The sequence below is a fragment of the Opisthocomus hoazin genome, chromosome 11 (genome assembly GCF_030867145.1).
Source record: "Opisthocomus hoazin isolate bOpiHoa1 chromosome 11, bOpiHoa1.hap1, whole genome shotgun sequence".
Lineage (NCBI taxonomy): Eukaryota > Metazoa > Chordata > Aves > Opisthocomiformes > Opisthocomidae > Opisthocomus > Opisthocomus hoazin.
The window spans coordinates 2,168,735-2,193,881 of NC_134424.1; the positions used below are offsets into that span (position 1 = coordinate 2,168,735).

At 46.0% G+C, this 25,147-nt stretch overlaps 1 protein-coding gene across 7 annotated transcripts in view; it reads right to left on the reverse strand.

Moving 5' to 3' along the window:
• Positions 1-25,147, reverse strand: part of ITPR1 (inositol 1,4,5-trisphosphate receptor type 1) — a 184,183-nt gene that overhangs the window by 118,969 nt on the left and 40,067 nt on the right. For 4 of the 7 annotated variants that reach the window (XM_075433112.1, XM_075433109.1, XM_075433108.1 and 1 more), the window contains 9 exons: positions 13,971-14,086; positions 10,562-10,648; positions 8,235-8,393; positions 6,872-6,970; positions 6,312-6,395; positions 6,082-6,228; positions 4,665-4,760; positions 3,231-3,275; positions 96-250 (listed from right to left, as the gene is read on the reverse strand). In XM_075433112.1, coding sequence (XP_075289227.1) covers positions 96-250; positions 3,231-3,275; positions 4,665-4,760; positions 6,082-6,228; positions 6,312-6,395; positions 6,872-6,970; positions 8,235-8,393; positions 10,562-10,648; positions 13,971-14,086 — 988 coding nt within the window. The remainder of the gene's footprint in view (positions 1-95; positions 251-3,230; positions 3,276-4,664; positions 4,761-6,081; positions 6,229-6,311; positions 6,396-6,871; positions 6,971-8,234; positions 8,394-10,561; positions 10,649-13,970; positions 14,087-25,147) is intronic. The other 3 variants (XM_075433115.1, XM_075433114.1, XM_075433111.1) reach the window with 1 other exon arrangement.

The following is a 25,147-nucleotide window of genomic DNA, read 5'->3' on the forward strand; positions in this document are numbered from 1 at the left end:
AGTGGGAGACAGCTTTACCTTAAAATGAACGAATAATAATAAAAAAATCCAAGTCCAAAGCAGACAGTCAGTTCTAACAGTATGTTTAGCTGTACCTGGGGACAAGGCTGTCTCCTCCTCGCAAGGTGGTGGGGTCCAACTCAAATATGGAGGAGATATCGTTTCCTTCAGGCACAGACACCAGAGAGTACGCCATCTTCTCCTGAGCACTGTGCAAGCCTCTTCTGGAGGCATCCTGCTCAGGGTCCAGCTGCGGAAGAAGTCCCATCAGTCAGACCAAGCCCTCCAGACCCACCTGCCTAGTGTTAAATAGATGTGTCCTGTAATTTTCAGGCATCACTCTGAAGCACTCCAAGTACCAGCTAAGACAGCGGGGCTTTAGGACACCAGTAAATCTGACAAGTCGCTTATCTCTCAAACCATTTCTTCACCTTCCCTAGTGTTAACAACTTCTGATTATTTCTGAATCACAAAGACAGTAAGTCCTACATCACAGAGGTTATATCCTGCAGACAGTGCCAGAAGAGACTCGGAATCCCCCGGCCATCCACCCCACAGCGCACTGGAACTCTGACTCGTTTCAGATGACCCAAACCCACCAAGCTCCCCACCCCGACACTACTGGCTTTTGAAATGTATTCGATGTACCACAGCTATCATTCTAACAAAGTAATTATGTGAGCTGCAACTACAAAATCCACCAACACTACGTACCAACGATCTCGCTGGGAAATAATCAACTTCAGCAGAAAAACAGGACTTGCACCTATCAATCACAGACAAATGACACACCAGCTAATCCAGAGGTCAGCTGTCTTGCTGGTCACACGTCAGCTTACGATGCACTCGAACACAATGACACGCTACAAAGGACATGGGATCAGAAGTATCTTTATTTCCAAGGTGCTAGCAAATTACCAGCCTCCTTTAACAAAGTAAAGATACTAACATCAACTGAGTAAAATCGTGGATTTTCAGATGAGAGGACACAAGGGTAGGAAAAAAATAAAGATAAACTAGGAAAAAGGCACAACAACTTTCTCTAAAACCTTTCCTAGGGAACTACTGGTTATCACTCGTCGATAAAAAGGTGCTGTCTGACACAACACAGGACCAGCTGCCCATCACACCTAAACCCTAGATGTAATTTTCAAAGTGATCAAGCCACCAATTTATCAGCTCCTCTGTGATCCTGGCACCAGCAGAAGGCAGGCACCCAAAGCGATCAGCACTCAAGTACCTGTCTTTCAAAGTCCTGGCATCAGGCAAGGCAATCCTCAAACACACAGAACAGGTATCTAACATCGCTTGCGCCTCAGCATACTCTGCAAGTAGCACATTTGTAGTCAATGAACTTGGCTGCCAAGCAGCGACATTCAAAGTCTGATTTGCACAAGGGAACAGACAGCTAGCTGTATGGAACAGAAATACACATTGGGAGTGTGCCTTCAAGAGAAGGAGCAACCGTACACTGAGTAGAGTCCATCTGGAGGCTTTACACCAGGAGAAACTCGCTCACTTGGAATGAATTCTCCAAGTTTCAGCTGCCTCCTCCATCCCCACGGCAAGGCAGCTGCTCTGTATTCACAATTTGTACTTTGGAAGACAACTGGTCAGTTACTGACACTGTGGCAAAGCCGAAAACGAGCAGTAAACCCGAAAGCAGGCAACGGGGCAATCTGGGCAGAACTAAAACTTCAAGCCCAAAGCTGACAAAAGCAGTCCCCTTTCACGTTCCAGGGGTACCAGCTGGCATCTCGGCCATGCCCCTTTAAAGCCCATCCTTGTACAGCTCACCGAGGTGTAAGGAGAAAACGGCAAGCAGCCACAGAGCTGCGCTGAGAAACCTGCCATCCTGCAGACGGCTCACAGTTGGATAAAGCTGGATAAAGCAGCCTACACCACCCTGTCAGCAGCCAATGTTAAACGATGCAGCGATCCTCTGTCAGAAATGAGCTATGTGCTCCTGCTCCTACTCTTTATGGTCCATTTTTGCCACCTAGTGGTAAGGAGACCGAGCAGGGGAGAACCAGCACAGCTCCGAAGCCAGCGCGTTATCGTCACGACTGCGCTGCTGATCAGATGGGGACATCAGCGGAACGCCAGTAGGATGGATAGCTACGTAAAAGACACTGATTAACCTTCCAAAAGTTAATCTAACAAAATAGTTCAATGTTGCATCCCTCTCTCCCCCAACAATAGCTTTGTGTGTGGTGGGGTATTTTTTTGTTCATTTTTTCATTTTTCCAGTATGTTTACTGAAGTCAAGCTGTCAGAAGATCAGTGTTTGCTGCCAAATACCACCAAGAACTAATCAGGATAACAGTGCAGTATCTGGGGGCAAGGATAAGCATTTTAATGGCCAGGCTGCAATGACAAATCCTTTTAGGAGGAAAACTCCACCTCACAGCATTTCAAAGCACTGAATTTTTAAAAATCGGAGGAGTGGTTCTTTTTCATATCCAAATGGAGCAAATCTTCCATAATACAGGATAAGTGACCAAGAAAGCTGCATAAGCCGACATTAAATCCAACTACAAAAATGTGAGCCACAAAGGAAAGTGCTGTTCCAGTTTTATTTTTTTTCAACTACTGAAGCAACACTGTTTCCCTGTGACACCAAGAGAAGCTTCTCTTAGTACAAAGCACCAGCACACAATCTTTGACACAACAACATTTACTGAAAACACCACAGACTTGCTTTCACAGGAAAATCAGAAGAATGGCACGGAAATCATTCTCACCCCGCCATTCTTGCTCCCTAGACCCTTTACCCTGGCTTTCCTGTGACAAGCTAACATGAGAGATGGAACGCATCCCTTAAACATGGAGGTCAGGCGACTGACTGGCACAGCACTCTGTGAACACCCCGTTAGGGACGCTTGCCATCCGGTGTCACCTGGAGCAACTTGCTCCTCAGACCTATGCAAGCAAGTGCTTCGAGGAAGCAAAGGTTTGAGAAACAGGAAGACAGAAACAGAGCTGCTACAAAGGGGGGAGGCAAGGGGGTCCAGGTAATGTATAAGTTCAGCTCCAAGTGCATTGCTCTTTACTAAAGCCTAAAACAGATAAATGGATAGGCCTTAAAAGCCTTCAGATCTTTCTCAGTTTTTTAGTTTCTTCACTAGCAACAAAGCCTGGACCATTTAACGCAGCGGCCAGGTAAATACCCGGGCCTGTGTCAAGCCCTCCTCAATCAGCGGCAAGATCATACTCTTGCCTATACTTACTGAGGATTGACACTCCAGGTCATCTTCCTCATAGTCAGGGTTTACCTGATGAAACAGAATCACAGGCACGTCAAAACTCTAACAGAGCTGGAAGCGGGAAACAACCTCGGCGCGGTCTAAACTTCTTTTGTGGAAAACACACTCTGCTACAGCGCTACCAGGCATGCAGAACAGACACGCCGCGCACACCGACGCACGGCTAGTCGGGCATCTGTCTGTCCGTCAGTTCAGCAGCAAGGTAACCTGCAAACATGCAGAGAGGTTCATCTTGTTCGGGGTAATCACCAAAGGAGCAAGATGGGTAGAGAGTTACCAAGTCTCAGGGTTTGTATTTTTTAAATCCCAAGTGGAATTTCCAACCAGGAATTACTGGCTTGGCAGAAATCTTTTAGAACAAACACTGTTCTAACTGTGGATCAGGAGAGCAGTCTCCCCTGGTATATTACTGCATGATGTAAGACCATGATTTTATTTGGGCTGATTAGCAAACCCAAGATTTACTGGAAACGCTCTACACTGGATCACTACTGAAAAGGATTTGCAAGTGTGCATGTGACCAAATGCTGCGTTTTTTCCAATCTGCTTATCAGAAGAATATAAAATGGGATATTTAATCTGGACTTCTCCCACTGCAGCTCTCGGGTCAATACTGTGGGCTGAGACAGCCATTCTGCCCTGCTACACACTCTTACATCCAGGACAGCTTTCACTTACAGAGGTTTCTGTACTGGCATGGAGATATATCCATGCTTTCCAGTAAATACAAGTAGTTCTAACAAATATTTACAACTGTTAAGCAGCAAAACTTACAAAATTATAACCCTTAGACTTTTTTTTTTCTTTTTTGTTTTAAACAAAAGATCTTGTAATCTTATTTCAATGGGGGAAAGATGTCCACTATGGAGAAAGAGACTAATTTATTTTGTGCTTGGACCGCTAAGCATTACCTGCAGTTCTTAGAAGACTGGTCTGAAGTCTAACTGCATTTTCATCTTACATTCAGTTCTACAATTCTGCTCGGAAATCGGTCATTCAAGAGAAACTAACAACAGTGGAATTCATTTTCCCCCAAAGGCTCTCAGCCATTTACAATTTATTCATCAATGAATGAATCCATCCTGATTCTACTGCCCACATGACAGGATACTATTTAGTGTCTATTCTTTGCAAGAGAAGAGTTCTTGCCCCTAGAATTCATACAAAAAAGTGAAATAAGCTCAAGACTACTCCCGCACTGTGGTATTCCTTCAAGCCTCTTTCACCTTGTTTTCTATGTTTAGCCACCTACTGCTGTGCTAAGGACCCAAACACCACTCTCCTCCCCTCCCCTGTGTCAAATTTTAGGGCAGGAAATGAAAGATTTTCAGAAGGTGTAAAAGGAAGGAAACACCGTGGAAGAAAAGGCAGAGCTCCTAAGCAAGCCCCAACACCTACCTCTGCTGCCAGGTAGTGTCCAGTAGCGAGGTGTTTGAACCTGAAAAGGCTGTTCCAGTACCCCGCGCCACCGCGGCAAGGATCGTGCTGCACCACCTGCGAGGAAAGGGAAACCACACTTACGCCCTACGCCAGCGGCCTCCCTTTCAAACACGGCATTTAAAACACAACAAGGAGCTCCAGAAAAGATGAAACAACCTTTCACAGGTCAACAACACCGACCAGTAAATGCTTTGAGCTGGCTACGGTTAGTTCAGTTCAACAATTTCTGAATGATGGCAGGGAGATTACGGTGCAAGCTGGCAGAGAAGTAATTACAGAAGGTGCTCTTGGTGTGCACGTGTTGCTTGGTCTTGAAACAAACTTCCTGAGGAAATGCAACAAATCCTCTACCTTCCTGGTATAACTAAGTTTCAACATTCTTGAAGGGGATGAGGGAAGACACCTGGAAATATTTCATATGCAACGGTGCTGTACAAAACAATATGAAGACCGTCATATTTACTCTCTAACTTCTGCTGAGGCCAGCAGAGCCTCCAGCATCAGAAGATCTGCTGCTTCGTGTCGGCTGCTCTGTGGGCACAGCGGCTTCCTTCGGGAAAACCCGGCACAGCTGCCCTGAGCCTTTCAGGGAAGCACTACCTCACCTCTGCCTCGCCTCCACCACCGGTAACTGCACACACACAGAGAGTTACCGCAGCAGCTACTGACGTGTTGTAACACGCCAAGTAATGTTAATTGGAAGTAGGCTTTCGATTCAAATATGGGAGAAGCTATATATCAAAGCAGCCACTTCTGGAAAAAGAATATGAAAACACCTACCCACCGTTACACTTATACTCATGATCCTCACACGTAGTTTGCATGGCAAACATTTAAAATCATAAACCAACTCTAATAATACCAATCGATTGAGGATATTTTAAGAAGCCAGTGATGGCCAAGGTGTTAGTCACTCTATTTAAAAGCCAAGAAAAAAAAACCAAAAGACCAGTCCAGACAAGCAACGCACAGAGACTAGCAAAGGGTTGCAACCTCCTGTGAAATGAGGATATGCATAATCACATTATTCCACACCAAAAACAGAGTGTTCGGTACACTCAGCAGGACAGTTGAAATTGTTAGCTGGTGTTAAATTTTAGTGACTGGTAAGAGAATGACTTCTTAGATGCTTCTCTGTCCCGTTGTTCCGAATTGTCACGAACCCGAATTTAAGAGCTATCTGCTGCACCATTAAAGATCAGAACTCTGTTTTTTGATTTTGCACAGAAAGCACAGTAAGTAAAGAAATTTTAAGATTAAACTTCTAAGAGCAGGAAGACTTTTACCTAATAAAAGAAATCCAGATACTCTGTTTTTCAACAGAAACAGTAATTGTTCCTACAAAGCCACCCCCAGCCTGGGGTACAATTCTTACCTCCACTTCCCACAGGGCTTTCGAACTGGTTGCAGACGTGGCCGACTGCCTCCCCGTCGTTCTCAGGAAGACATGCTGCTTCTTCCTGTGCTCATCGCACGTCAGAAACTTCTCCTGTTCCGCATGGAACAGCCGCACCACATCCCCCTGCCAAAGCCCAGACAGCACCATCAACGCAGAAGCCACCCAGCAGCGAACGAGTTACCAGCGAGCAGAGTTTGGAGTCTTACCCCTTTGAGAATATCATCTTTGTTATCGCTCCATTTCATGAAGAGGACTATTTTCCAGCTTGTATTGCAATTCACAGAGTTGACCTAAAAGGAGAACTAAAACCATCAGTCCCACTGCCTTGTGCCCACACAAGATACTGCCATGAACTACTGCCTTTTTCTAGACAATTTTCAGCAGAATACTGCAGTCCCTGCTGCATTACTCTAGAGAAGGAAAGTCTTGCCTGTACTTACTCCAGAACAAGTAACTACAGAGCTGACTTGCTAGGGAGTCACTTGCTACACATCACTGTACCACCACTTCTGATTTTGAAGAAAAATCTTACTTTTAGGCAGTCAAGCAAAAGAGATCAGACTCAACCCTCTGTCCAGCACCCAACAGATATGAGGAAAGTCTTAGTAAAGCAACTTAACACATTGCCGATAAACAAGGTAACCATTCCTAAACAACGCCACAGGTACCGACCACCTTGCTGATCCTCACAAAACAAGTCCAAGCAGGTTGGTCAAAAGACAGGGAGGGTTTTAAGGCTGCTCCAGCGGTGTCGACCCGCCCTTACCTCATTGCACCCCGGGTTATCAACCAGCTGATGACTGCTGGCGTGGAGAGGCTGCCCAGCGTTGACGGGATTCAGGACTACTTTGTCTCCAATGACAACCTGTAGATAAGCGCAGCATCAGACAGAAATATGCACCCTGAGAAAGCTCTTTTTCTTTCTTTTTTTAACGGGAGCGATGGGAGGAAATCACCTTCTTGCAGTTTGGAGAGATGCCAGTCTGAGTATGAAAACTTGCATTCTGCTTGCTTCAGAATTCAGCTCACCATACCCCAGTCTTTCAGGCAGAAAAAGAAAGCCCTACACTACTGCACTGAGAGGCTTGCCAGAGAAACACAGCCTGCGTTCTGGTAACTAACCTATCTGCTGTTTTCCATGAAGTTGTTTCATTGGTTAACATTTAACAAATAATTCCTAGAGCAAAAGGTCAGCCAAAAATCCTCCTCCTCCAAGATGCACTTTCATTTGTAAAATCAGATTCTTGACCAGCCCAGCACATGACTCAGGACAAACGCACTTTATTATGGACAGTAAAGCTCCTGTTCTTCCCTTCTTCTAGGGCAAAGTCTTACTTAAAACCCCAAAGCCTTTTCTGTATTGAAAAGCACTATTCTTAGTGATAAAGGGTCTGAGAACCGGCGTGATTTAAAAGCGCTTAGTGGCCACTAGGACTGCGCTGCCCTGTGCTTTGGCTTTACTGTGTGTGTGTGCCTGTAGAAAAGGAACACGTCAGAACATATGGGGCTAGTCTACAGGATAAATTACTCCTACCCGACAAAGTCTGCTGTGTTTAGGTGCCAGATGTATACCTGCACTATACCACAGAGCACAGTGAAGCTCATTACCTCCTGGTTTTAGGCAGATAGCATATCCAGGTGACTCAGATTTTGTAAAAAAGAGATTAAGAGACTAAAATGGTAACCCATTTAACTCAGAACCAATTATATTCCAGATTTCCCATGAACCAGACCATTTAACCTCATTATTGCCTCATTCCTCATACACAAGATGATGATGAATTTTAATTCCAAACTGACAACATTGAAAACCAAGATATTAATTATTTATTCCAAATCTACCGAAGGAACTCCACATTTCCTACCATTTTGAATTGGACAGGAATTGTGAAAAGCCAGTGTAATTAGGTCCCTTATTCCCTCCAACGTTAAATCTTTCCATGTTTCCAAAATACGAGTTACCATAGCAATTCTCCTCCCCCTCATGACAGCACAGGAAAAAGGTTGTTCCTGCATCATCGCGCACTAACAGATCTGCGCGTTCCACTAATTGCAAGACCGGCCTCCTGAGAGGGGCTTCGCCGAGCTGCGCACGACGCCGTAGTGCAGATACTCCCCCGAGCACTTACGCTGTCTCCAATGGAACGCAGCTTGTAGAAGGGCTGTATGTAGAACCAGGAACCTTCATTTCCAGCTTCATCCAAGGTCACCCTCATAGCATTCTTCTCCAGTAGAGCTGGAAGCCTCTTATTTACTGTTAAGTATTTGTTACTTTTTAAGTGAAGCAGCTAGAATAAGAATTAGAGTTCAGTTCTAAGAATGCTCATTTCTCCTCCCCTCAGTAAATAACAATGATAACCACAATACTACACAGGAGTTAAAATAAAAATGAAATTACATAAAAATAGCGATGAACTCGGGCACAATTTCACTTACACTTCTTTCAGTACATATACAGTCCTACAGCACAAAACACCTTCAGCTAAACCTACCATCCCCTCTCCAGCAAAGGACAAACACGTTGAAAAGCCCCTGTCACTTCACGACAGTCTGCCCAAAACCACAGGAGCAAGAGTTTGGGTGACGGAGCACTGGCCCAGGCTGCCCAGGGAGGTTGTGGAGTCTCCTTCTCTGGAGATATTCAAGACCCACCTGGACAAGGTCCTGTGCAGCCTGCTCTGGGTGACCCTGCTTCGGCAGGGGGGTTGGACTGGGTGACCCACAGAGGTCCCTTCCAACCCCTACTATTCTGTGAGTTGGAGAATGCTGGGGACGAAGCGGCTTTCCCTGCTAAGAAGGGGTGGTGAGGAGCAAAGCTGCTCCTGTCTGGCTTTGTTCTGTCCCATTCAGCAGAAACCGTGCCTCCTCCTCTGAAGGCTCTCCTCCCAAAGTCCCATTCACCAACGCTCCGCTGCACAGGCTGCGCACCGCCAGCGTCCGTATGCATCCCAGCCCCAACCAAGCCCTGCTGAGTTTCCTGTAAATTCAGCAGACAAGTGCTTTTATACAGAAAGCCCCTTTTGGATGCCTTTTGACCGCCGTAAATACTCACAGAACATAAGGGAATTATGGGAAAACGGGCAAAAATCTCTCACTGCTCTTAGCGTTGTTTGTAGTCCAATCAAAAACGGATATTATTATTTTTCTTTCGTCATTAAAAGCAGATTTTTTTTGCCTCAAACAGACAGGCCAATCGTGCACTGAATTGAAGCAAGGCAGGCACTTCCCTGCCCCACCTCCACCAGGTCGCTCCCCACCCTGCAGCTGCTTCGAAGGGCGGCCACCCAACTCCTCACAACAAGAGCACCCAGTCTGCCTGCACTCCTGGCCACCGCCTCTGTGGGCCGGTACTGAGGCAGCAGAACAGAACACATTGGTAGAGGCATTTCTGAATCTAAGGCACAGACTCACAGAGTGGTGGGGCTTGGAAGTGACCTCTGGGCATCACCCAGCCCAACCCCCTGCCCAAGCAGGGTCACCCACAGCAGGCTGCACAGCACCACGTCCAGGCGGGGCTGGAATATCTCCAGAGAAGGAGACTCCACAACCTCCCTGGGCAGCCTGGGCCAGGGCTCCGTCACCCTCAGAGGGAAGAAGTTCTTCCTCGGGTTCAGCTGGAGCTTCCTCTGCTTCAGTTTGTGCCCGTTGCCCCTTGTCCTGTCGCTGAGCACCACTGGAAAGAGTCTGGCCCCGTCCTCCTGACACCCACCCTGAAGATATTTATAAGCATTTCTAAAGTCCTCTCTCAGCCTTCTCTTCTCCAGGCTGAACAAGCCCAGCTCCCTCAGCCTTTCCACATAGGAGAGATGCTCCAGTCCCCTCACCATCTTCACAGCCTTTGTACCTAAATGCTTAGGTAACTCTCCCACCTTCTTCTGAGGTGCTGAGGCACTCTATCCAGTGGCAGCAACTCTGCTTTGGGTCCAGAGTGGACCCGCATCAGCTGCACATTATGTTCCCCATTTATTAAAGAACAACCTTTTTTAATTATGCAATTACTCTACTTTCCATTTTTATCGGTTTTGATGTCCCCCCCCCGCCGGGGATCTACCATATCTTTTGCTTCAATGGACTGCAATTCTTTGTCTGTCTTGATCTTCTTTCTCTGTGTCAGGTCACTATTTGACATGTCAACACTTGATTGCCAGACACCATACTGGGCACTGCACGGTGCCTGTGCCACCTTCCAAATGGCCAACTCCAACGAGGGCTCTAAGAAATATTTCTGAAGAAAGCAATCACATGGTGACCTCAACAAATAAAAAAGGCGCACAATTAACCCACAATAAAAAAAGTGACTCCGTCACAGCTCTATGCCCAGTTCTTGCTTCGCAGGATCCTATCTCAGGACACTGCCATACCCTGCACAACTACAGACTCTCGTCCCCGAGTTCCAGAAATTGAAAGCCACATGGAGCAAACTCCGGCACAGCTTGCAAAGACGCTCGCAGCCTACCTGGATAACATTGCCGTACTGGATGACTGTTCCCAGCAGCTTTCTGTTCTCCGTTTCGTTCTGTTTCTTCTCCAAATCTGCCGCATGCTGAAATTAAAGGAGAACAATTCAATTGCTGGCTGTTTTATAAAAAAAAAAAGTGACCAAACACCTGAGGTTCTTTAAGAGTATTTCAAAGAAGCAGAAAAACAACGAGCATCTGAAACAGCGTAATTTCCTCTCTCCAACTTCCATCAGCGTAATTTCCAATTCCCTTGTTCAGTTGTTTAGGAAGATAGACACACACCATTTAAGCAACCCGTCCTTTGGGTAAAATTTGTCAAAATTTTGGAATAAAACATGAGCTGAAAAGCTCAGACAAGACAGAAGACAAGCCATGAGAAGACAACACCACTCCTATGCAGTGAAGGTGAAAAGGGATGGGTAACAACTCCAGCCAGGAAATCTATACTTTCTACTGACTTCCATAGAAACTGAAAGGAAAGGACGGCACCTTTGTGTCTTTATTTTACTTTTACTGATAGAGGCTCCAACTGTTCTACAGCCTGCCTTTTAACGACGGCTCTCATCACCTTCACCACGCAGCAGGGTTATTCAGAAGATGGTTACAAATGCCCGTGGCAGCTCTCGATAGGTGAGCTCCCAGCTTCGCCGCCCCGCAGAGCTCCTACTTCACGGGGCTGAAGGACGCTCTGTGCTGCATCACAGACCGGCTGTCAAAATGCAGCCGGGCATTTCTGCATCACACGAACATGGTAATCAAAGGGAGAGCCCTTGCAAAATTGAATGATCATAGGGATACATTGTTCTGTTTAATAACTTCATTTATAGCTAGTCTCTTGTGCTCTGTTTTGTTTTAAAAGAAGTGAGCTATTTTGCACAGGCTGCTTTTAAACCATTTGGTAAATAAATTCTCTTACTTTACATGGAAGCCGATTTTTTCATTAAAACAAAAAATAAATCTGTATTTGCTTTAACTGATACCCGGTAGTAGAGAGTAATTTGAAGCTAGACTTTTTGAAGGCTAAGCATCAATGTTTATGGTTTGGTTCTCAGATCTCAAGGACTATGGTAGGTCCAGTTTACTCCTGGAGGAGAAGAACGTGCCCACAGTTCCTAACTGTGGTAAGGTAAAGTAGTAACAAGAGGGACAAAGCTTCGCTACTGCAAAGGAAGAGCTATCTGTACACTGTCAGAAAATTTCATCATCTCCAGCTTTCACAAAATGTGCTATTTTTAGAAGTTGTGCTAGGTATGACAGCTGGTTCTTGCTCCAGAAGAACCTGGAATACAGCTGCTCATTCAAACTCTAAAATATATTCAGAAATACAATGCAGCATAATATTCTCTTTATTATTGAAATAACTTTTTTTTGGCTTGATTTCAAAGTATTCTATCGGGAAAGGATTTCTCCAAGACACTAGGGCCCTCTCAGCCATCAACAGCAATCACAGAATAAAGGACTTCTCTGTCTGCACTGGATTGGGTGCCACATTTATTATAAATGAAGAAAATAGAGTATTCTGTGAAAATATGATTAAGACCGGATGCATTTCAAAAGTACACACGAACCCACCCGAGAAGAAGGAACCATTTTCTCTGGCCGCTAGATGTCAGCTTCTCAACCAGCACTGATTCTTGATACCAAAGAAAGACAAGTGTCCCAGATTTTAAATCCCTTAAATGGCATTAACTTAAAATAACCTGACCTCAGCATTGAGCGCTCCACGGCAGACAATAAATTCCACCAGCAGACAAACAGAAGCCAAAAAAGGCAAGTGATGATGAATACATCTTGCATCACCAATTCCGTTAGAAATTATATGCGCTGATAAAGAAATCTAATCCCAGGCAGAGCTAACAACTGTACGCATGTTTCCGGGCACAACCCCCCCAGCACAACATCCCAGATGCTACACAAAGGGTGAGCTTTCATCTCAAAGTGATGCATATTAAATAATCTCCAATAAAACTGTAAAGTACTTAAAGCCTTTCACCAAAGCCAGCGAGCAGTTCGCGCGTGGCGGTACATTTCTGCGCAAACATCACTCTGCTGGAGCTAAATACTGGAAATATCTAATCTTGTATTTTTACCAGGACCCCGGCACAAAACAGTAAAGTGTCAGACGAATAGCAACAGGTCCCAAACACCTGAACCAGCATGTACCGAGGAAAGAGAACACAACTTTAAATGGCATTGTGATCCAGGGCAATTAACAGTATTTTTCTTCTACATGATGCAGTATTTAGACCACACTTTCTCTTAAAAGCCACGAACTGGCACACACATAACCTGCAGCATAAACTCTTCCCTTCCCTTCTACACCAGACAAATCAAACCCAGCATCCCTCGCTACTCAAAGCTTGCTGGCATGGTCTACTTCTCTCATCATCATTAAAGGGGCAGGAGAAATGCAGCACAAGTGAGGGACCTTTGTGCTACAGCCAGCATCAAAACATTCTCCTTGCCAGCTTAATACTTCTAGGTTATAAAATGATGTTTTCAGCAGCAAAAGGAGTCAAACAGCCAGCCTTTGTGAAATGCAGGAGCAAGGCAGCCATATGGCAATCAGCAAATGACACTCTCCTACAGGGCCATTTCGTATTTCGATCTACAATGAGCTTAATATAGGCTTAAAGAAACTAAAAATATTTAGAACTGTAATTTTGACATCAAGTACTCTAGCTATGTAATTTTAACATAAACATGGAGTTTATTTAACTCTAAAGTCAACAGATGGTATTTAAGTTAAGTTGGCTTTTTTTTATACAGGAGTTCTAAAAACAGCAATCAATTGCCTTACTGGGTTTTCAACTGCTGAATGTCAACATTTTACCCAGAAAATATTAAATACTGTGAGCTAATAAGGAAGGAGAGGCTGTCTGGCCTCATAATTACTCATAATTACCCATCAACCGTTACATGTATCAACAGCAGCTATGCTTGTTTGAGGAATCCCAATAGCTTTATCAGACCGGTAGCTCAGACGGCATCGACCAGCACGGCTCTCATCTGTGACCTCCCACGTCGACATCCAACGCCCGAGAACCCTCTGCTCTGCATGGTGCGGTTTGAAGGGTCCCATTTTTGCGCTGTTACCACCCAAAATGCCCATGTAGAGCAGTACTACAGGTTAACACAGGTTAATGACAAAAGCTTAAATGGCTACCGTGACTCTACCCCAGCATCATACACCCCGATACTGGGACACACAGAGCTCGAACAGCACGTTGTCATAAATCAGAGGATGTTTGAAGAGCTGGGTCTCAGCCAGTGTCTCAAAAGGAGTCTCGTACACAGATTTCTATATATTTTCTTGGTTTCTCTGGGTTAACTGGATTGGAAATATTTGAGGTAGTAAGGATGAGAGCGTTGATGATTATCAGCAGCCTAAACATGAATACTCACATGCAGTTTATTGAGTAGCACGGCATCTGTTGTGCTGTTAGCTCCTGGTTTTGCTGCTTTCCAGAACTGCTTCTGAGCAGAGTACCGGTTCATGGGACATAGTTTGAACAGGCAATCTATAAAAACAGATGAAATAAAGAGAGAGATGGCTTCAATCATTTGTAATTACCTGGATTTTTGCTGCCAGCATAGTCCAAATATTCCAGCAGCAAGGAAGGGTTTATAAACAAATTCCAAACAGCTCTTGATCAGACAAATGCTTTTTTGAGCAACAGGAATGTTGCCCCATGAATGATAAAAATTAACTGCTGCTGCCAAACATCTGATGCAAGACCAGAAAATTTGTAACTTGTCCCAGTCAAAAATACTACCATACTAAAACAGTAACCTGTTCCTAAGCTTTCCCAGGCAAACAGACCCATCTCACACACAACTCTTCAATCTTCTGCTTAAGCAGGTACTCTACTTCACACACTTAACACCAGGTTGGGGTCTTTGGTTTTTGTTGTTGTTTGTTTAGTTTTTAAATCAAATCCCTTCTATCACTAGGGAAAAGGAGGCACAAAGAATTGGAGAAACTCCCCTAATAAAGTAGCAGCAGCATAAAATACCCCCAAAAAACAGCAGGCGCAAGCACAGACATTCAAAGCACAGCTCCAGGTAACAGTAAACCCCTCGGGGCGTCAGGTTCTCTACCCAGTCCACCAACACTGTGTATTTAACATTCTGCCTGGCCAAAGCCAGGATTACAGCTCATCAGTCTTCTTAAAAATACATTTTTCTACCAAAGAGATGCTAACTTATCAGTAATACAAGCAAATTAGCTGTGTTCACTATTTTTCCTCTTCTCTGTTGCTAAGCGACTGAACACGCAGAAAAATAAATTCAGCTATTCAGAGACAGTGCCCAAAGTAGCAGCTCAGAAGTTTAAACAAAGTGCCAAAAAAGCCAGCAGGCTGTTCCCAGCGCCTCGGGCAACGGCGTGGAGGTAAGACTTCGGGCTCCCAACTCACAGGGTACTTCTCCAGGCTCCTGGTGCACTCTCACAGGCAAGCACTGCAACCGGGCAAGCAGCAAGCCGAGGAGAGACCTGCCTGGGGGTTTTATCTTCACCGTCTGAAAAGCACGGCTGCTTATGGGCTGCTGTGCTAACAGACACACGGGATGCACGTCAGCCAACAAGGGAAAAACCCCACACCGAAGACAAGCTACATCAGCTCTGCCCGAGGTCAAAGCTGCTGAAGGGGCTGAGCCCTGCGAGAAACAGCCCCTGATAATTTTACCCCAGGATGCCGTTGAGATGGACACCTTCACGCCTTTCTTCAAGGACAGACCTGTCTGACGTCGCCCTGCCTGCCTGGCTCGTCCCTCCTCAGAGCACGGTTAGAGCACACCAGGCGATACCAAACACCTTTCACAGGTGGGCGAAGCTCTGTCTTCAGACCCAGCTCCCCTCCAACGGGGTGAAGCACCCGTGGCAGATGCTCACTTCATCTCACAGCGAGCCACCGGCTGCCGAACGGGCCGACTGCCTTGTCCCACAGCTCCACGGCAATCCCTGCAGCCTGCTTAGCTGGTGGCCCAGTATACCAGCGACTGATACAGCAGGAGCTGGGTATGGCACTGGGGATCTTTAATGGAGTGACACATACCAGGGAAGGAGAGAAAGAGCTGAGGGTACGTGGAAGGAGATCTAACTGCGTCTATCCAGAAATGCTCAGCTCCACTCTGACACTACCAGCCTATAGCTTCTGAACCACAGTGCAAACCACACTTCCCAGGTTTGTTCTCTTCAATATATTTTTCATTTACATAAAGATGATTCGCAGAGATTGACAGCGCAGAAGAGATTCAAAAAGCCACTGCAGGCTGGCACTTTAAGCTAAGACTATGCATTGTAAGCAACACATCAGTTATAAAATCTTCTATTTTTGCTTAAGCCATCAGTTCACACAATGACAGCAATTAACACACAGAACTGCATAGAAGAATTAATTGTATCCCAGATTTAGTCACAGCGCAAGTGTACTTTTTTCCCCCATCCTTTTCAGTCAAGAAAGTTGTCAAGTGAGGCTTAACTCCCAAATTGTTAACTGCAAGCAGCCCCCTCTCCTCCCTGCAGCACAGGGCAGGGGTCTACAAGTGTTTGACCTTGCCCAACATGAGAAGGGAAAACGGAACATGTTTTGGGTTTTTGTTTGTTGTTGTTTTATTTTTAATTTGTTCTACAAACTCTATTTCTCAAGTGGTTGAGGAGCTAAACTTAGCCTAACAATAACCAGAGGCTGGGTAGTATCAAGTGTATTTCGCCATGGGTCAAACAACACGAACTTCATGGCCAGAAGACTTTTAGATCACCAGACTCCACAGGCTTCTGTTCACCGAAGTCAGCATGCAAGGATGTGCTAGCTGAGTGCTGTCACGGTCAGCGATCTGCAACCCACAGTCGTGACGACCGTGGAAGACAAACCGACGACGTGTCAGACACTATACTATGGAAGCTAGGGCTGTTTCCAACGGATCCAAAATGCAGCCAAAGCAGCTGGAACCATCAGCTATCTGCTCTGATCATGGATTCAAGCTGCTTCAGCCACCTAGGAAAAGTGATAAATAAAGCTATTACTGCAAAGTAATTACATCTTATTATAGACTGTTTGTTGAATATTAACCATGAAGGAATGTAATTTCTTTTCAGATCTTCATGATATACAGTGAAAAATGGCAGAGTTGCATACCGAAGAAGTACCAGAATAAAATACTATGCAACTGCTGATGAAATGACGACACACCAGCCAGCCTGCCCACCGAACAACGGCCCTGCAGGAAAAAGCGATTGCATAAATGTATACCAACCCCTCACGAACATGCACAAGGATGACAAATGAAGGTCATATGGACATGTGTTAAATGTTTTCATTTCAACATTCCAGTGTTTCCAAGCTAAATCCTGTTCTTTCGTCAGCAGTTGCTTTGCATCTAATAAAGTGCACCAAGCAAGACCGTAACTGCACCAGGCCATACGTTCATGCTCTCACTGCTGGGACATTTGGATCCCCACATGGGTCTCTGACCCCTGAAGCTCACAAAAATATTTTCAGTAATGTTGGGTTGGGTTATCCTCTGCATGTACCAGCATCACAGAGGAATAATCACAATCAAGGATACTGGAAGTGCTAGAAAATCCCACGTTCTGAAGAATTCAGGGGTTCAACACAGAGAGAAACTTGCCAGCTACTTTACTCCAACTGCACTTCTTTCTACCCCATGATTTTCATTTTCTCTTCTCCCTTTTCCACTCCCTTCTCTTGTACTCGAGACCTTGCTCCTGTCCCACCCAGTCTCAGCCTCCAAACTCCCAACCCTTCCTGCCAGTCCAAGCCCACCCAGTCTGATTCTCTACTTCCACCCAGATTTACTCTGCTCCCAACAACCGATTAACCCATCCCTTCCCTTCCCCCCGTGACAGCACTGCACAAGTCTCCACCTAATACCTGAGGAGGGATTATGTTTTGCCCAGATAATCCTCATCTCCCGAGGTTTTCCAGCTTCACCATACAAGGCACCTTGCCCTCCCAACGCATAAGGAAGAACAAATTTACAAAGAAAAGGCTGGGTTTTTCCCCTTAACTGTCACCACAGCATTTTGCCAATTATATTTTAGGAACACAGCCCTTTCTTTAAAAACACATCTGGGAAAAGCGCCTCGGGGGCTGGGGGTGGGTCTGCTCAGTCCCTCTACAGGGGTAGCAGCATCTGGGCTCCGGGATGCAGGACCTGGTTTAACAAAACTGTCACCGTTTCATGTGCCATAAGCTTGGCAAGCTCCCCCCGGCGCTGCCCAGTGCCAGCCGGCTTGCAGGCTCCACACGCCGGGGTCGGTTCAGCTGGGCATGCACATCGCTGCTTCTCAGCTAAAGCAAAAACCTGACCAGGCTGATTCTTCTTCCTTCCTTTTTTATAAATGGTCTCTGTTGCATGGGAATTTAGGTAGCATTTAGGTAGTATGTTAGTAAGCTGATTATAAAATAGAATGCAAGACTTGCCCAAAATTGCGCACAATTTCCCACCCTCTGCCATTCTCCCGCGTGCTCGCTTCCAGACGAAGCACTGCCAGCTCCGGCCGGGCTGGCCGCGTCCTGCCCAAATCTCCCCTGGCTATTTCAAGCCTTTAGTAGAAAGTCTTCACCAACTCCTCTGCAGTTCGAGAAAGCAGGCATCAAATATTTTGTTGGCAACAAAAAGGCCTGTCGTTACTTCGTGTTTCCAACAGAGACCCAGACGTTACAAAATGCCAGCCGGAGAAAGGTAAGAGTCAGGAAAAATTATTCCTGCTCTCAAAAAAAATCACACTTTAGGGAACTTTCAGATGAGGGAAATCTATAAAGATGAAGATATTTAAATAAGTCACTTACAAAACCCACTGAATATTTAACACCAACACAGCTGTTTCTTCGTTACTTGAAAAAAACACCTCCTTTTTGCGCAGCAATACTAAAATTAAAAGAAAATTAGCAATTCCCTGTTGAAATTTAGCAGTTTCTCTTCAGACTTATCTATACTTAGACACCTGATATTTCCCCAAGGCCAGAGCCCGCTCACAGCGGAGAATAAATATAAGGATAGTATTTTCTTATTTTGATTTTAAATGTAAAAAGTAGCAGCAAAGAAGATGCGGTAGTAACATAGCTGGCAATGATGGAAACACTGCAAATAGCAGTTCTCGACTTTACATTCATGCAAGCTGCACAGCTTTAATACACTCACCAGGCTGATAACGCTCCACAGGATGATGAGATTATTTATTTAAAGACAAACTGAAGGCCTCTTTTTTGTTTAAACGAACCATTTTCAGGCAGGAGGTGTACAGAGTAATACAAAATGCACATATTCAATCCCAGGCGAGCTGCACCGCCCCAGCAGCCCTCGGATCCCCACATTGTCTATTTCTATACTTGTTCCCTCTGTGGCTTAAAAAGAATAGATGACAGCCTAAGAGGTTCAAAGAACACAGAACAAAAGCAGCTACAGAAATGTGTTGATTATTAATCATTCCTGCACTTCCACGAAGAGGGAGGAAAAAAAACCGCATCTGATCCTAGTGAAATTACTGTCTTTGTGATAAGAAGACATCCTTTCATTTCCAATTTGCGGCGAACAGGCTTTGCTGGGAGCGTGGCAACTCGTCGCGGGATGTGCTTCGTCAGGGCGCACCGAACGCCGGCCCGGCCGTCCCGGTGGAACAGGCCTGAAAACGAACCCGGACCGCACGCGCTCAGCCCGGGGCAGGGAGACGACTGGAGTCACAGCTCACGCTGCCGCCGTTCTGCCGTGCCACACGCGCGGCAAACCGACGCGCACGCCATTGGTACCCCAAGCCCAGAGGTCTTGTCACCATCGCACGTGCCACTGCAGAGCAGCCCAGCTCTTCAGGATTCGAATGCTGAACTAATTACAGGACAAAATATACGAGAGGTTTCTGTGCTGTGAAGTCTGTTACCTCCCTTCTGCACGCTGTTGCGTCTTACCCGTTTCGAGGGCTTTCAATGCTGTTCTTTTTAAAGCAGAATAAAGGAGGAAAATCACCCTTGCAACCAACATTTAAATGGAGAGCCTGCATGTTTTATGATCTAAATATATCTTAATTTTTATGTTAAAATAACCACCCTCCATTCATATCTGCAAGACATGAGGGCAACCACCCTCCTGTCATTGTACTCATTTATGCACAGTTCTACCAATGGAAATCGCTACTTCATTTTTTCAAGCTGTAACAACACAGGAAATCATGTAATTGCTATTAACCTCGAGCTGATGCATCAAACCAACGGCAGAAGACTTGAACAATGATTTCAGAAAGTGAAAAGTTATATACCTGAGAGCTGGACACTGAATATCAACGCCTACTAAATCAACAGTATCCATTAACGCAACATTAATTACAAAGCAATGACTTTTTGACCACGTAACAAATGCGCACAGGACTCCACGCACAACACTGTTAGGGACTTCACAGCAATAAACGCCACCTTTTAGACGTACTGAGATTTACTGCGGGATAAAGCTGTCCTTCAGCAAACACTGAGCAAGATAGCCTTACTCCAACAAGGAAGCTCCACCTTTACTCCAACTCATAGCTGCTCCTCACCCGCAGGGAAAACCACCTCGTGAGGCTCTGGCCACGCTGCCACGTCTCGGGGTAAACCAGAAGCCAGGTCCAGCTGACTCGCCACACGATGAGCAAACACCCTCCAAAGCCCTCACCACCACAACGGCAGCAAACTGCCCAAAATACTACTAAAAGACTCACACGAGAAATGCACCTCTAAGTAAACATCCTTGGTACCAGAGATACACCAGTGTTTGTTTTATTTCTGCATGTATCCTCTTTGGTCTCCTTCAAAGAGAAAACTGCTACTCGAAAAGAGGGAAATATTTAGACACGGGATACACAGGCAGCTCCGAAAGGAAACATGCGCAGGAAAGACCAGATTCGTTTTCCAGTCTCTGGTGCGAGCAGCGCTGAGTGAAGATGCTTTCTGAAAACACAAAGCCAGAAGGGACAGAAACACAAGCAGAAAAACACCGATGCATTTAACTAAAAGATGTCGGATTAAGGAACGCAAGGGAACCGGCAGGCTCCTCGTCGCTGAGGAGCGGCACCGCGATGGAGAACGTCTGTGTTCTTGGGCAACGTGCGTGCTGCCCACGCAGGGCTACAAGAGATCTGCAGAGACAAAACCACACCGAGCTGCCTCAGACAAGATGCCCAGGGACAGGGAGTGAATGCGCCAGGCATCCCCGAGAGCATTATGGAACAGGTCTGATTTGTGGACACAAAGGATAACTTCGACCAGGAGAAGCTACTTAAGAATAATCTCAAGAGCCTTTAGAAAAAGCTAAAGCACCATGCTGGCTCCTGACTAGTAACAAATGCAATCCAGAAAAAGAAACCTGTTAACGCCGAGGAGAGGGGAAATCAGAAGGAGGGAGAACAAAAAAAAAAGAAGAAGGAAAGAACGAAAAAAAGAAAAAAAAAAGAAGAAAAAAAGAAATGAAGCAAAGAGTTCACAACTGCATACATTAATCTGAGCTAACCCAGGAACCCATGAAAGCTCTTGGTTTCAGCGAACATTTTTACTGTCTTAGCTCATCTCCGTCTCTGGTCCAGCAGGAAAAGCAATCCTGGACTAGCGGCAAACCTTGCCAAGAGGCAAGTCCCAAGGCCAACCCCTTCTCTCTCCCACAAGTACTGCAATTCAAGTTTTACACGCTGCAAGGAGAAACATTCATAGTTTATATGCAGGGAATTCAGCAAACTAACGCGTGTAAGAGTTGCAGAAGCATTTTTAAGTAAACTGCTGTGGCCTTAGCCTTTGTCCCAGCCTTGGAATCTGTATTCTTCACTTGGGAAGCCAGCCACCATCTCCCTTTTAATAGATTCCATGATGACTCTCCCTCAAGGCACTAAAACACAAGTCTCAGAACACAAACCCTGGGACATTCTTCCTCAAAATCTTCACAGGTCTTTTCAGCAGCACTTCACCCCGGCAGCAAACCAAGCTGTACTCATCTGCTGGCCATATTTAACTCTATTTCGACCGCTCATGCCTTGGATTTCATTTTCACCTTGGCTTCTTCACTTGCTCCTGCTTTTCCGGACTGAAGTTCCTGCTGAAGCGGGTCAGGAAGCGGGGGCAGGCGGCAGGGAACGGCTCGGACACAGGAAGGACATGAAAGATCGGATTTCAAACACCCTCGGCAAGCGTCGATGTTGAGCAGTATGGAAAGAACACTGTTGTGCTATTAGACAGAGCTGATGTGACTGAACAACATAATAAAAGTCCGTTCTACTTAAGAATGCTCTGCGTGTGTTGTAAGAAACGAGCCACCACAGCATCACGCAAAACAAACGGCAAATTTCTCAGCTGTTCAATAAAGTAACTCAATTTTCAGCTTTTAAATCCGTTTGGCTTAAAGACAACCGACATTGCCAAAAAAAAAAAAGATATAGGGAAGTTAAATAAATATTTGATAATATTATTGAAGTCTAGGTTGGAAGAAATAGTAAAGCTGAACTCAGTGCTTTAATTTTTCTTACGCTAATGAAGTGCTTGGGATCCCCTGGCCTGAAATGTTCATTTGTTTCCTACTTTCTGCACCGAGCGTCGTCTCCCCAGTTTCTGGCCCCACTGCCTCCTGCAGAACTGCTGTACCACAGGCTCACGGGCCTGGCAGACCCTTACAAAGCTTACTTGGCTCATCCCTCCCTCCCGAAGGCAGAATTAACTATGTCAGCTCCATTCCTGACGTATCTCCCCAAGTCATCTGTTCCGGCACTCCACTGTTTCTGTATCTAAGCGCTTGGTTTTCACAATTTAAGCCCATTACTCCTTTCCCTCTCCACGTAGGCACGCAGAACAGAGCTTCTCCTCCCTCTCCCTGCACTATTTGCAGGCTCCTCTGTCCCTGTCCCACAACCACCGAGATGCCAGACGCGTCACCCTTGCTCCTGACCATTACCCTCCTCTGGATTTTCTCTAGCTGGCTCACATCTTTCTGAAGTACGAGGTGCAATATTAAGCAAAATACTTCACTTGAGGCTCTGCCAGGAAGTAAAATTGGAAAAAAAAAAAATTACTATGTCTTTTGGCAATGGTTCTTTTTATACATTCCAAGGTGGCAACTGCACTTTTTGTAACAGCACCGACGACTCCTGTTCACGCTGTGATCCCTGCAGTCCCCGGACCCTTTCCTACCACACCGCTGCGTGTGCCCATCCTCCTCCTCCTCCTCCTCCTCCTCCTCCCTGGATGCAGGCAGCCGAGTGCAGCCTTTGACACATGCCCCCACTGAACGGCAGCGCCGGTTTTCAGATGGTTCCTTCAGTTTTTGAGGTAATTCTGAGCGCGTTCCCGAGTCCCCTTCTCCCCCGCGGAGCTGGCAGAGGGCACCGGCAGCGCGGCAGCAGATGCCCGGCGCTACGCCGGCCGTCGCAGACAGCATCCGCAAGGCCTGTGCTGCCCCACAGGTGTTCGGACTTCCAGTAAATTGGCTACAGACCAACTCGAGCAGCACTGTTTGAAGAGCTCAGCAAAGCAGATATATGCGAAAACACCCCCAGACCTGTCTCAATTATAGGAAACACCGCCCTGGAGTTGAACAGGGCAGAGTCCCGCTGCTGAACTTCGCAGCACTCCCAGGCAAACACAGTAAAACACCACTGTCCACATCTGTTTTCCCAGTCTGAAAGCTTTATTTCTTGTTTTCTGCTCCTAGGCTTGGCTTGAGCCTCTCGCCTCACTTACTGAGGCCCTTTCCCTCTCTTTATTTAAACAGCCACCATCCCCTTGGCAGGGGACCAGAGATGCTCTTGCTGAAGCCTATCAAACGATGCTACTCAATCTGGCCAAGTCCTCTCCGTCGCTGTACACCACTCCCCTTCACAGGAACAGAGCACGGAAGACGCCAACAAATCATGCAGCTAATTAAAATCTGGCTGAGTCCTTCATAACGTAGTCTTAGCGCTGAAGATCACTCTCTGGTTGTCATTTTAAGAAGCAGACTGTGCTGACAAGGTATATATATGCCGTAAACACAAGTGCTGCCGTGCTTTGCCTCCGCTCAGATTGTCTGCAGCCGCACACCAGTGTGTTAGAGCAGAGAATAAAACACTTCGAGCACTTCTAAAAAGCCCAATATTCCAGTCTGACAGCACTGAAGAGTTAAGCTATGCCAGCACCGCTGCTGAGACACAATCTATAGCTCCAGAGATCAAAAATGAAAGTGGAAAACAGTCCCTAAACTAGTAAAACAGCCCCTTCCAGGAACAGCTTACGAGCGCTGCTTTACCAAATAAGGCAAGTGAGAGCTGGAAGCCAAAGCAGCGAAGCCGTGCTGTATTAAAAACGCCAGACAGCTGGATAATAGAAATGTGAATAAGCCAGCTTCACTAGACCGGATTGCAAACGGGAAGAACAAACGTTCAGCGACCATGAGCGGAAGCAGAGCCTGCCAGCGGAGGCCCGACGGCATTTATCCCAGCCAGCAGGAGCCGACAGCACATTCTTACGGGAGGTTTGCGTTACTTTGTTGAACGCGATGCGACGCTGTCATTCTAAACAGGCAACGGAATCACCACGGATTATGTCTGGAAAGAGACGCTGGTGGGGCGCTTACCGTCACCTGGAGTGCTCAGCACCTGGGTGCAGTGAGCACGCAAAGACAAAAATCCAAATCCGAAATGTGCCCTGGGTATCCTCGATTGACACACACGCCACGCTGCCGTACAAAGCTGCCAAGATGCTACCAGAGGGGGACAAGCACAACAGTGGAGTTGCTAAAGAGAATACTGTGCGTTTTCAACTTCAAAAGAAACTGAGTTGGGTTTTTTCTTTACTTTCCTTCCTTTTTTCTTTTTTTTTTCCTTTTTAAACACATGGATGTCATCCAATTTATTTTAGCCTGCTCTACTACTACATTATTTTCTAGAAAAAAGAAGTAGAACACGCTATCATCTGTCTCGAAGGGATGTTTCATACAGGCTCCAGATGGGAGCCTTTTGCAGAAACACACACTCTGGGGTAACTTGGTGTCTACTTTCCAACGGACACAGCAGCTTCTAGGGCTCCTCTGTTTATCACAACTGATTCTGTCCCTGGAGAACAGATTGCAGGAGACTGTGCCAGGAACACCAAAATTTCATACAATAAATCAGGGAGTTCAAACATACCTGCGAAGGAAACCACCGGTTTCATTTCTTTAACTTCTTGTCCAACCATTAAGCAGACCAAGTTTGGTTTTAGATGCTGTAATTTCACACGACGACGCCTGCCTTATTTCCCTGAAATCCTGGAGATAAGAGCACCCAAAAAAACTCCTTATGCTGATACCACAGCAAGAACATGTAGGTGACAGACCCTCAAGCTCCACTTCTGCAATGCCTGGCTTTCTCATTTGCAGCACGACCAACGCCAAGCGAGGAGCACCCACCTGTGCCCTCAGTCTCGCCTGCTGCTGCCTAAGCCAATTTACCTTCAAGAGCACAGTATTTACCAGTCACTGAATTTCAAAGCCTATTAATTGTTGCCTTCTCACAGTGTGTGTGAATCAACAGATCCGTTATTTCAGTCCCCTCTCCTGCCAGCTGCAAAGGGATGAGCAAATCTGTGCATCGGGGT